The 12,401-nt window shown below is 35.2% G+C and overlaps 1 protein-coding gene across 4 annotated transcripts in view; it reads left to right on the top strand.

Annotated features, from left to right (window-relative positions):
* Positions 1-12,401, top strand: part of DPP10 (dipeptidyl peptidase like 10) — a 1,411,130-nt gene that overhangs the window by 858,653 nt on the left and 540,076 nt on the right. For 3 of the 4 annotated variants that reach the window (XM_005572966.5, XM_005572965.5, XM_005572967.5), the window contains exon 2: positions 99-213. The exons of the other annotated variant lie outside the window; for it this stretch is intronic. In XM_005572966.5, coding sequence (XP_005573023.3) covers positions 99-213 — 115 coding nt within the window. The remainder of the gene's footprint in view (positions 1-98; positions 214-12,401) is intronic. 4 annotated transcript variants of the gene reach the window in all.

The following is a 12,401-nucleotide window of genomic DNA, read 5'->3' as shown; positions in this document are numbered from 1 at the left end:
TTCAAACTGTGATTGTGCCAGGCACTGAATCATTCCTTTATGAATACATTTCTCTTGGAGCATGTATAATTACGAAACTTTTTTTTCTATCTCGGTAGGAACTGGGAAGTAACAGCCCTCCACAGAGAAACTGGAAGGGAATTGCTATTGCTCTGCTGGTGATTTTAGTTGTATGCTCACTCATCACTATGTCAGTCATCCTTTTAACCCCAGGTAATCTGTCTTTATTCCTCTCTTATGATGGTATTGTGGATGATAATTTCACATTCAAATGCCTTAAGAGGGTAACAATATGTGGTATCTTAGGGCACATTAGCATGGGTTGGAATTTGGAAAAAAAGCATAATCAGACATTTTACAAATGGCACAATAATTCTGCAGTTCAAATATCATGCAGGATATTTTGGGAAGCTGAAAATGTAAAATATATAAGTTGAGAATGCCAAGGAGATTTTTGGTCTCCATTGCCACTTACAGACTTACTATGTGTTAGTTTGATAAATGCAGAAGACATTTGACTTTTATTGTGGGTTGAAGATGAGGGAGTGGCATCTGGAAGTTTCTATATATAGGTGATAACCCAACTGTATGGAAATGGAAGAGAGGAATTGTTGGAAAAAGAAAATCAGATCGAAAGAGAGTGATCTAAGCCTCTATATTTGGACACCTCTTTCTTATGCCTTCTTTTCCTTCCTTTCCTTAAAGTTTTTACATTCTAAGTTTCTACCCTATCTAAAGAACCTTTGCAAGTTGCGCTTGCAATGATTTTTGAACTGTGTTCTTCAGATTAAAGAGTTTAATACTCATATGGAAATTATCATTGTGCTTCTTTCTGGGGACTATTTCAATACCCAGGAGATTTATTAGTCTTTAGTAGGTACTAATAAGGAAGGCAGAGATAAGGGGATCACTTTTAAACTCCCCCAGTTGTCTTCCAGATACATTTGGCATGTTGCTGCAACCCACCCACGCAACTGTTTTTCTCAAAGACTGAACACCTACATATGATACAGTGTTATGAAAAATAGTCGTTTCCGGGATAGGATTGAATGAATCCAAAAATCAACTGATATTTTAAAATTATAGCCTGTTGTTGAATGTTACTTATTTCCACTTCAGGTTTGTCTTAGTTTTGTTATTTTATGAGCCCCTTAAGCACACTGAACTTATTTCCTGATGTACAAAATACGATTAACGATAACTGTTTTTCAGAGTCATTTAGTCAAGTAATTTTGGTGACTAATTATACAAATGGCAGTATCATTTGTTTCAGTGAGACACTTTGTGAAATATACCATCTTTGTAAAAATATTGACTTTGAAATGTATAGACTGCTAAAAATACAGTTTTTAGATATTAGTTAACGTGAAGAGGTTGAGAAAGAAATTAAGGGAGATAGTAAGGAGGAAGGAGGAGAGAAAGGTAATTGGAAAAGAAGAAAGAAAAAATGCCCTGGTAAAAGTTGGCTTATCCAGCATTCTCCCCAGAAACCTTTTCTTAACTGCCTCATTCGTACATCTGCAATACAATGTAATTGAGCAATATGAGGGCTCTAAGTTGCTGCACAATGCCAAGAATCTTTGTTACAGGAAGATGAGTTTCAGCATGGTGTTTCACTTAAACATATGAAGTTTAACATAATTATAAAAAATGAATGAGTTGATATTGAGGCCTTCTATTGATGGCTCTTAGCCAGATGGAGGTATTCATGTCACAATTCCTGTGTATTTCTCTTGAACTCTTTTCTTTCATCCTGATTCTAGCATCCTTGGCCCAGTGATTCACTTTCTCAGGTTTTCTTATTCCTCACTGAGGCCATAGTGATACTTTGGCATCCTTGAGAGTTCGATACAAGAAAGGCCATATAGAGTTAGCCACTCACTAAATTAAGCCTCCTCTGCTCAACCCTTTCAATTTTTTCCCAGTATAAACCACAGTGATGAACCATAATTGAGTTCATTTTGTCCTGCACTTATTCATTTATTAAAGCAAGAGCAAGCATGACATACCTCAGTTTGAGTTCTGCCTCTGTAATATACTAGTTTTGTACAATTTGGCAAGTTATTTAACCTTGTCTCTCACTTTACTCATCTGCATTTTAAGTATAATATTTAGTCCAAACATTTCAGTATTATTATGGAGGTTAAATGAAATAATGTAGTCCGAGAGTTTATTTAGCACAGTGCCTAGAACTGCTACTGCTTTTCCTTTGATTATTGCTATTATTCAGTACTTATTCACCACCAGAAACCATGGCAAGTAGTGTTATAGAAAGAATATTTCCCAGAAAAGGTATAAAACCTCTCAGGAATATACATGTTTGTGACTTCAATTTCAGTTATGACAAATGGAAAGTTATGACGAATAGAAAATATTTAACCTGGAGTTAGTCTTCTAGGGTGAAATTATTCGTGCATTCATTCATCCCATAGGTAATTATGGAGTTCTTACCACCTTCTAGGTGCTCTGGTAGTTGGCCCTGCACTTTTGCTATTTTATGTCTTTCACCTCCAATCCCCAGTTACAAAATGCAAACATTTAGAAAATATACATATTTAGAACACCCACAGCCCCCCAACCCAGACTTAATTTCATATGATATTAATCATACAAATAGAAGTGGCATTTATTTATTTATTATGTTTTGTTTTGAGATGGGGTCTCGCTCTGTTGCTCAGGCTGGATTGCAGTGGCACAATCATGGCTCACTGCAGTCTTGAACTTCTGAGCTCAAGTGATCCTCCCACCTCAGCCTCCTGAGTAGCTGGGACCACCATGCCTGGTTATTTTTTGTTTTTATTTTTGTAGAGATAGGGTCTCTCTGTGTTGTCCAGGTTGGTCTCAAACTCCTGGTCTCAAACAATTCTCTTTCCTAGGCCTCCCAAAGTGCAGGGATTACAATCATGAGCCACCACCCCCAGGCCACAATTATTATTTTGATTTACAGTTTACCAAGTGCATTTCACATACCACGTGTTCAAATGTCTTCAGATTTCACTATTATTATTGGTAGGGTCATTATAAAATAAAAAAGTAAATAATTATGCCGGGGTGGAAAAGGTACTGCTATAGGAAGCAGACACCTTACTTTATAGAGAGAGTGCTCTATGCTTTTTGTAAACTCAATGCCATCAAGTGCCTAGAAGATTATATAAATTGATGAAGTGGGCAAGTGTAACAACAGTGGTTAGAAATTTGAGTTGTGACCCAGCGAAATGGCAGTGCAGTTACATGGCCTTTATGGTGGGCTCAACCCAAACATGTCAGAGTAATATATAAGGCCAGAAGACTAATGGTTTGCAGCTCAATACTTCAGTCTTCAGCCTGGAAGCATTTTTAGAAATTATCTAGTCTTGCCTCTCTCATCGGACAGGAAAAATATCTGAGTTTGTTTAACTTTTGGGGTGAGAACAAGAATATGCATCAAGGCCATGTTCCCTCTTGATTTTGCATGTGTCTGTGGCTGTGTGTCTGTGGTCAGGCTGCAGTGCTCCAATTGCACCAAGCCTTTCTCTTCTAACCCTCAGGCTTGAGTTCTCTCAGCGGTGCTAAAACAGAGCCACAAAGAAAACCTCCAGCTGGAAATTCAAAATACAGCATCATCCTTCTGATCTTCCCTCTGTCCACCAATATGTTCTCAAGGCCTAGCTTTCTAAGTAAAACCAGTCAAGCAGGTGGAAACTTTCAACCAAATAGAGAAATCTATGTCAGGAGGGGAAGCTTCTGATTGTGGAATTTCAGCAAGACACTGGGACTTTTAGGACAAGGCCTGCCTCTAGAACAACTCTTCTAATAAGAGTGGCAGTCAAGCCGGACGCAGTGGCTGACGCCTGTAATGCCAGAACTTTGGGAGGCTGAGGTGGGTGGATCACGAGGTCTGAAGTTCGAGACCATCCTGGCCAACATGGTGAAACCCTGTCTCTACTAAAAATACAAAAAATGAGCCAGGCGTGGTGGCATGAGCCTGTAGTCCCAGCTACTCGGGAGGCTGAGGCAGGAGAATTGCTTGAACCTGGGAGGCAGAGGTTGCAGTGAGCCCAGATTGCACCACTGCACTCCAGCCTGGCGACAGAGTGAGACTCTGTCTCAAAAAATAAAAAAGAGTGGCAGTCCTAAATTCATATAGCTTTTATAATTATATAACCCTGGACTAGTCACTTACTTCTATGGCTTCAGTGTTTCATTGAAGACAAGGGCATCTTTGGTTTGCTAGAATGGGAAGTGATCTCTTGAAGTGTGTTATAACTCTAATGTCTATTGTCTAATATATTAATAACAACTACCAATGATAATGCCTTGTCTAGTGGCTTGTCAACGATAATAATGCCTTGTCTATGGTGGACTCTTTCACTAAAATTCATCAGAGTGAACAGGCAACCTACAGAATGGGAGAAAATTTTTGCAATCTACTCATCTGACAAAGGGCTAATATCCAGAACCTACAAAGAACTCAAACAAATTTACAAGGAAAAAACAAACAACCCCATCAAAAAGTGGGCAAAGGATATGAACAGACATTTCTCAAAAGAGGACATTCATACAGCCAACAGACACATGAAAAAATGCTCATCATCACTGGCCATCAGAGAAATGCAAATCAAAACCACAATGAGATACCATCTCACACCAGTTAGAATGGCGATCATTCAAAAGTCAGGAAACAACAGGTGCTGGAGAGGATGTGGAGAAATAGGAACACTTTTACACTGTTGGTGGGATTGTAAACTAGTTCAACCATTATGGAAAACAGTATGGCGATTCCTCAAGAATCTAGAACTAGATGTACCATATGACCCAGCCATCCCATTACTGGGTATATACCCAAAGGATTATAAATTATGCTGCTATAAAGACACATGCACACGTATGTTTATTGCGGCACTATTCACAATAGCAAAGACTTGGAATCAACCCAAATGTCCATCAGTGACAGATTGGATTAAGAAAATGTGGCACATATACACCATGGAATACTATGCAGCCATCAAAAAGGATGAGTTTGTGTCCTTTGTAGGGACATGGATGCAGCTGGAAACCATCATTCTTAGCAAACTATCACAAGAACAGAAAACCAAACACCGCATGTTCTCACTCATATGTGGGAACTGAACAATGAGATCACTTGGACTCGGGAAGGGGAACATCACACACCGGGGCCTATCATGGGGAGGGGTGGGGGGAGGGATTGCATTGGGAGTTATACCTGATGTAAATGACGAGTTGATGGGTGCTGATGAGTTGATGGGTGCAGCACACCAACATGGCACAAGTATACATATGTAACAAACCTGCACGTTATGCACATGTACCCTAGAACTTAAAGTATAATAATAATAAATAAATTTTAAAAAAAAAGAAAATATATTTAGTGGGTTGTTTTCAAAGATGAAAGTGTACAAAAAGTTATTTAGTCAAAGAAATGTTTTAGAAACTGTTTTACTCGAAATAGCATAACAATTTGCAGATAAGTGCTAAGGAATGCACGCCTATAACCAGAGAAACTCATGTTCATTGTAATTTTGGTTTGATTGCAAATTTATTACAGAAGTAATTTGACACATGTGCCTTAATTTCTAAAATTATCAGACTCTTCATTGCCTTGTGAAGAGAAGTCCTAACTATTTTTGAAGAATAGGCTATTCGAGTATTTCATTTTATAAGTATTTCTGAAAGGAACAAATTATTCATTCCATTTTTTTAATTACAGGGTGGACTTATTCAGATGCACTGATGAAGCCTACATTATATTTTCTGTTGAGTTTGTTTAAAGAAAAATAATTTATCCACATTTATTTTGAGAATATGTTAACTATAAAATCAATAATTATACTCTACAAATATATAAGAGTATATTCATGCTTAAAGTTGTGGAAATCAGTCTAGTAAAGCTATGCTTCTACTTTACAATCTTATTTTTTACATTTAATATGTAGAATAAGAAGGACTATACTTGGCAGAACATTTTGTACAGAATACAATTACAAATTTTGGCCTGTTTTAAGAACAAAGGTGCATATTTTATGAGTCAAAATGCATTTGATATAGGATAGTCATCAGGCTCTTTAATACATCCACCATATTGAAATAGCCACCTGAGGACTGTGTGTACTCCACAGTTCTTCAGCAACAATGATCTGTTGCCCTTTGACTGTGTCTGTAATCAGTCAATATCAAGACAGAGTCATCACACTGATTATCTGTCATGGCTGACTAAGGATAAAATGGGAATGCACCAAAATGTGGTCTTCATTGTTAGCTCTAGCTCTTGTTTCTTTTGGAAACTTCCCAGTTACCCTCTGTTACAATAGAGGGATTCATTCCTTTAGTACACTTTTTAGGTGTGCACGGTGGATGGTCTTTGCAGGTTTATCAGAGTATGAAAGAAACCAAGCATTGATGTAGGAATCATGAGAGCTCGGCTTTATCTCAGTTAAACAAGAATTTAATAGTAATTTTTTGTTTCTACAATAGAGATGTCTTTATTTTCACTTCTAGAAGTATCTCTAAGATTAAGAATTTTAAACTACTTTTGTTCGCCATGTTGGGTAATAACTTACACAGGTTGATACTACCACAGTGATGTTGATGGTTAGATAAGTCTTTAATATCAGATATGGATTACATCCATGAAACTATGCTCAATTAGTTCATTTGAGTCAGAACATAGAATTAAGGAAGTGAAGGAAATTAGAGAAACGTAGGCAGCCCTATTCAGAAAAATCAACAAAAGAAACCAAAGACTACATGACAGCATTTAAGGGATTATGCCTTTCTTACATCAACTTAAATGTACAGTGCACACAGTCATCTCATTTAACCCTTATAACACACCAGTTTAAAGGAAGTAGAGCAATTTTCTACATAACACAGCTAAGGTCAACAGCTTTGGATGACTTCAGTAGCTAGTTTGTGGAGAAAGTATAGTAGATAGAGTGATTAAATTGACCTTGGTATTAGACTGACTTGGATTCATCTCCTAGCCTTGTTATGTGCCCACAAATATGATGTTGAGGTAAAGAATTCTCTCTGTTCCTATTGTTAAGACACCAGATTAAAAAAAAAAGACTTGACCCTTTGAAAGAGGGCTTTAAAAAGATTCATATGTCTGCGCGCGCACACACACACACACACACAAACACACACACACACACACACACGTAAAACTCATTTCCTAGAAAGCATTTAACAAAATTAAGGACTTTATTGAACTGATGACAGCTGATCTGTTATTGTTATGCAAAAACTCAAAGTGAATTCACTCTAGTTACTATTTTGCTCTAACAAAATGACAGCTCCTGGTATAGTTAGTTAAAATGTTGTGTTGTACTATATTGCAAACAATATCTTGGCCTCTATAATTTAATAGGTGTCATTTAAGCACCTGACCTGTGTTTTCAAATGTCAAAGCAATGATTAAACTATCCCCATTATGCTTTATGCGGGGAAAATAATGTTTTACACATTTTTAGATTTGCACTACTTGTAAACATCGGCATCAACCAAGATGCACATTGTTTATTTTGTTGAATTAAGACAGGAGATGTGTTGTATTGATAGACATAATCTAATGTGTCTCTGCTTGTTGTTTTCAAGAACAGCACAGATTGAACACGGATTTCAGTGTAGCATTACCCAGGCATAATCAGGCTGCAGAGAAAACAATGACAGATTCTAACAGTTTCCCCCTGGATAATATGGATTGTTGTTGCCTTTTAAAATACATTTATCTCTGATGTTGAATGAAAAATAATTTTCTCTGGCATTAATGGAATAAAAGTAGTTACTTTTTTGTCTTTCCTTTAAAGTTTCATTTATATATTTAAGCCATATTTGATTCCCTTAGTTACCCTCATAATGTTAGAGTGTCCAATGAGATAACTGATGAATTTGGTTTACATTATAATGTGTTTAGTTTTTACAAGAGTCAGAAGAGAACTTATTAACATTTATGTATACCTTCTTTTGCCAGATGTTGTACTAAGTGCTTTCCATGTACTATTTTATTTTTTCTCACATCACTGATATTGCATCTATTTACATTCTAGAGTATTCATTTGAGTCTTACAAGTTGAAGTAAATTGACTAATTTCACGCAACTAGAAGTCAGAGATGTTGGATCACTATCTCAGGCACTTTTGGCTTTGGCATGTGTCATAATCCTTGTAATATAAGTTAAGACATATTCTTGTACACATGGAAGACAGGGGCCAAAATATTTTAGAAAAATAAATTTCCCTTTATTCTTTTCCATGAGTTTTGTAATTAGTAAAGTAATTCTGTGTATTTCTAAAAGGGAAAACATAGCAGAGAAAGAATTCAACTAAGGATGGAGGTGTAAAAATTTGGACAAGGGGCAGAAAGGGAGGAAGTGACAGAAGTGGGAAGTTGAAAATCATAAGTGTAAATTCTGTATGTATTTTTATTTCTGGTTTCATAATTTTTCAGAACCTCAAAAACCCACGATAAAATATAAATTCACATTTTCTATCCTAAACCACATTATATAAAATTATGTCATTGTACAACTTTAATATTTTATCATATATTTTATATGCTTCTTCCTAATAGAAATTTGATTTAGAAATGTGGTATTCTGGCCTCTAATGTATGATTAGATAGCCTTGTCTCTGAGAAGTCAGGTTTCCATAAAAGAGAGAGTTATGATGCGGTTCGATGGCTCATGCCTGTAATCCCAGCACTTGGGGAGGCCAAGGCAGGAGGATCACTTGAGCCTAGGACTTCAAAACCATCCTGGGCCACATAGTGAGACCCCATCTCAACTAAGTGTTTTAAAACAATTAGCCAGGTATGTTGGGACATGCTGCTCAGGAGGCAGGAGGATTGCTTGCGACTGAGAAGTTGAGGCTGTAGTGAGCCATGATCATGCCACTGCACTCCAGCCTGGGCAAGAGAGCATGACTCTGTCAAAAAGAGTCTCTTATCTAGTTCCAAAACATTTTCATCATCCCAAAAGGAAACTCTACCTTTTGGAATTAAGCAGTTGCTCCTCATATCCAACTCCCTCATCCCCTGGCAATCACCAATCTACTTCCATTCTCTGAAGATTTACTTTTTCTAGGTATTTCACATAAATGGAATCAAATAATATGTTATCTTTAGTGTCTAACGTCTTTCACTTTTCATGTTTTAGAAGTGCATCCACCAAGTCACTTATAACAGTGTTTCATTCCTTTTTATGGCTCATAGCAATCCATTGTATGCATGTTCCACAGATCGTGCTACTGTGAACCTGTGTGTATTTGTTTGAGTCTAGGTTTTTAGTTTTTTGAGGTTGTATACCTAGGAATGGAATTGCTAGGTCACATGGTAATTCTGTGTTTAAATGTCTGAAGAACTATTTGCCGTAGCAGCTGAACCATCTTACATTCCCAACAGAAATATTCATGTGTTCCAGTTTCTCCAAATGCTTACAAACACTTGCTCTTTTCTCTTTTTTTTTTCATTTATGGGCATTCAAGAGATATGAAGTAGTATCTCTTTTGGTTTTAATTTGCATTTCCCTAATAATTAACAATAATAACTAAGCATCTTCTCATGTGTTTATTGGCCATTTATATATCTTCTTTAAAGATATGTCTATTTAAGCCTGTTGCCCATTTTAAGGGACTTGCTGGTTTTACTGATAGTGAGTTGTAGGAGTTCTTTATTCTAGATATTAATCTTTTGTCAGAAACATTTTCATATACTTTTTACTATAATGTAGGTTATCTCTTTATTTTCATAATAGTTTCATTTGGTGCACAAAGTTTTTCATTTACCTATTTTTTCATTGCTTATGCTTTTGATATCATATCTAAGAATACATTGCTGAATCCAAGGTCACAAAGATCTATCTTTTCAGTTTTTAAAATAAGTTTATGGTTTTAATTTACCTACATTGCTCATTGATCCATTTTGAGTTAATTTGTTATATGGTGTGAGTTAGGGAGTCTAACTTTAATTTTTGCATGTGAACAATCATTTCACCAAGCACCATTTATTGAAGAGACTGTTCTTTCCCAATTATGATAGTGTGACCCTTGTTGATTGTTCTTGGTTATAGATATATGAGTTATTTCTGGGCTTACAATTTTACTTCATTCATCTCTATGTCTATCCTGATGCTGGTACTGCATTGTTTTGATTACTGCAGCTTTGTGGAAGTGTTTGAAATCTGGAAGTGTGACTGTTACACTTTAAAAATACGTATATTGTTTTGCTATGAAGAGCCCATCACAGTTCCATATACATTTGAAAATTAGCTTTTTTATTTCTGCAAGAAAGCCAGTTGGAATTTTAATAGTAATTGCATTGAGTCTGTTTTTGCTTTAGGTAATATTACCATCTTAGAAATATTAGTGTTCCAACTCATAAATATAGAATGTTTTTACATTCTTGAAATAATTTAAATAAAACAAAAATCAACATTTTGTAGTTTATAGTGTAAAAGTCTTTTATACTTGGTTAAGTTCATTTCTAATTATTTTATTCTGTATGATACTGTAAATAGAATCTTAATATTCTTTTCTGATTAATCATTGTTGGTGTACAGAAACACAACTGATTTTTGAGTGTTAATCTTATATTCTTCAACTTTGCTGAAATCATCTATTAGATTTAGCAGCTTATTGTAGATTCTTTGAGATTTTCTATGTATAGAGGATCATACCATTTGTGATCAGAGATAGCTGTACTTCTTCATGTCCAAATTGACTATCTGTTAGTTCTTTTTCTTGTCTAGTTACTCTGGCTAGAACTTGCAGTGCAATGTTAGATAACAATGGTAAAAGTGGTTATTCTCATCTTATTCCATCATAGGTGGAAAGTTTTCAGTCTTTCTTCATTGAGTAGTCTTAGTTTGTTTAGATAAAGATTCTTTACATTATTGAGGAAGATTCTTTTTATTTCTAGCTCTTAAACTATTTTTATAAGGAGTGTTGGATATTGTCAAATATATTTTATCAATAAATTTAAATGATCATTTGTTTTCCTCCCTTTTCTATTTTATGTTGTAGTACATTGATTTTCTTTTGTTGAGCCACTCTTATACTCCTGGAATAAAACCCACTTGTTCATGGTGTATAAGCCTCTTCATATGCTGAAGAATTCAGTTTTCTAATATACTTTAAGGATTTTTGCATCTGTATTTATAAGAGATATCGATCTGTTGGTTTCTTTTCTTGTGCTATCTTTGTCTAGCTTTCATATCAAAATAATTTTAACCTCACAGAATGAGATAGTAAGTAATCTTTTATTGTACAGTTTTGGGAAGAGTTTGAGAGGGATGAGTGTTAATTATTCTAAATGTTAGAATTCAGAAGTGAAGTCATCTAGTTCTAGCCTTTTTATTGTTAGGAAGGTTTTTGATTCATGATTTTGTAACTTACTCATTATTGGTCTGTTCAGGTTTTTAAATTTCTTCTTGAATAAGTTTGGTAGTTTGTGTTTTTCTAGAAACTTGTTTACATCATATAATGTCTAGTTCATTTGTGCTAGTATAACAAAATACCACCGACTGGATGATATAAACAATAGTAATTTGTTTCTCAGTTCTGCAAGCTGGAAAGTCCAAGGTCAAGGTTCTGGCAGGACTGGTGTCTGGAGGGGGCTGCTCTCTGCTTTCAGGATGACACCTTTTTGCTGCACTCTCCAGAGGGAAGGAATACTGCATTCTCATATGGCAGAAGGAACAGAAGGAAAAGACAGCCTTCCCTTCAATCCCAAGCTGTTTTATAAAGCTATCATTTCCATTCACAATGGTAGGGCCCTAATAATTACCTCTCAAAGTTCACACTTCTCAATACTATTGCTTTGGGGATTACATTTCAATATGAATTTGGAAGGGGAACACAGTCACTCAAACCATAGCATATAATTTGCACCTCTATTATTTCATACATATATGATTATTATTTTATCTATTTAATGACCATTTTTCAATATATAATATCATTTCTTATAACAATTTTTGACTTAAAGTCTAATTTTTCTGATATGAGGATAACAAATTCTGCTCTTTCTTGGTTACAGTTTGCAAAGAATATATTTTCTATCATTTACCCGCAATGCATTGCATCTTTAGAAAGAAAGTAAGTGAATTTTAAAAATCCATTTTGCCATTTGCAGCCTTTTGAATGGAAAATTACATTTATTTACATTTAATTCTTAAAATGAAGTAGTTGTTTCATTGTTCCATTTATTTTCTATTTGTCCTTTAACTTATTGTTTTCTTTAAGTACTTCAATGCTGCCTTATTTTGTGTTTAATTTATTTTTATAGTGTCCTTCTTTGATCTCTTCTCATTTTCTCTTTCAATTTTTTTTCTTATGGTTATGTTGGTTATTGTAATTCATGGTTTAAATTTATAACAATTTAGTTCGAATTAATTTTAACTTATTTCA

This window comes from Macaca fascicularis, chromosome 12 (assembly GCF_037993035.2).
Source record: "Macaca fascicularis isolate 582-1 chromosome 12, T2T-MFA8v1.1".
In the NCBI taxonomy this organism is placed as follows: Eukaryota; Metazoa; Chordata; class Mammalia; order Primates; family Cercopithecidae; genus Macaca; species Macaca fascicularis.
The sequence above is the reverse complement of the archived record's forward strand: the minus strand, read 5'-3'. Positions and strand labels throughout refer to the sequence as shown.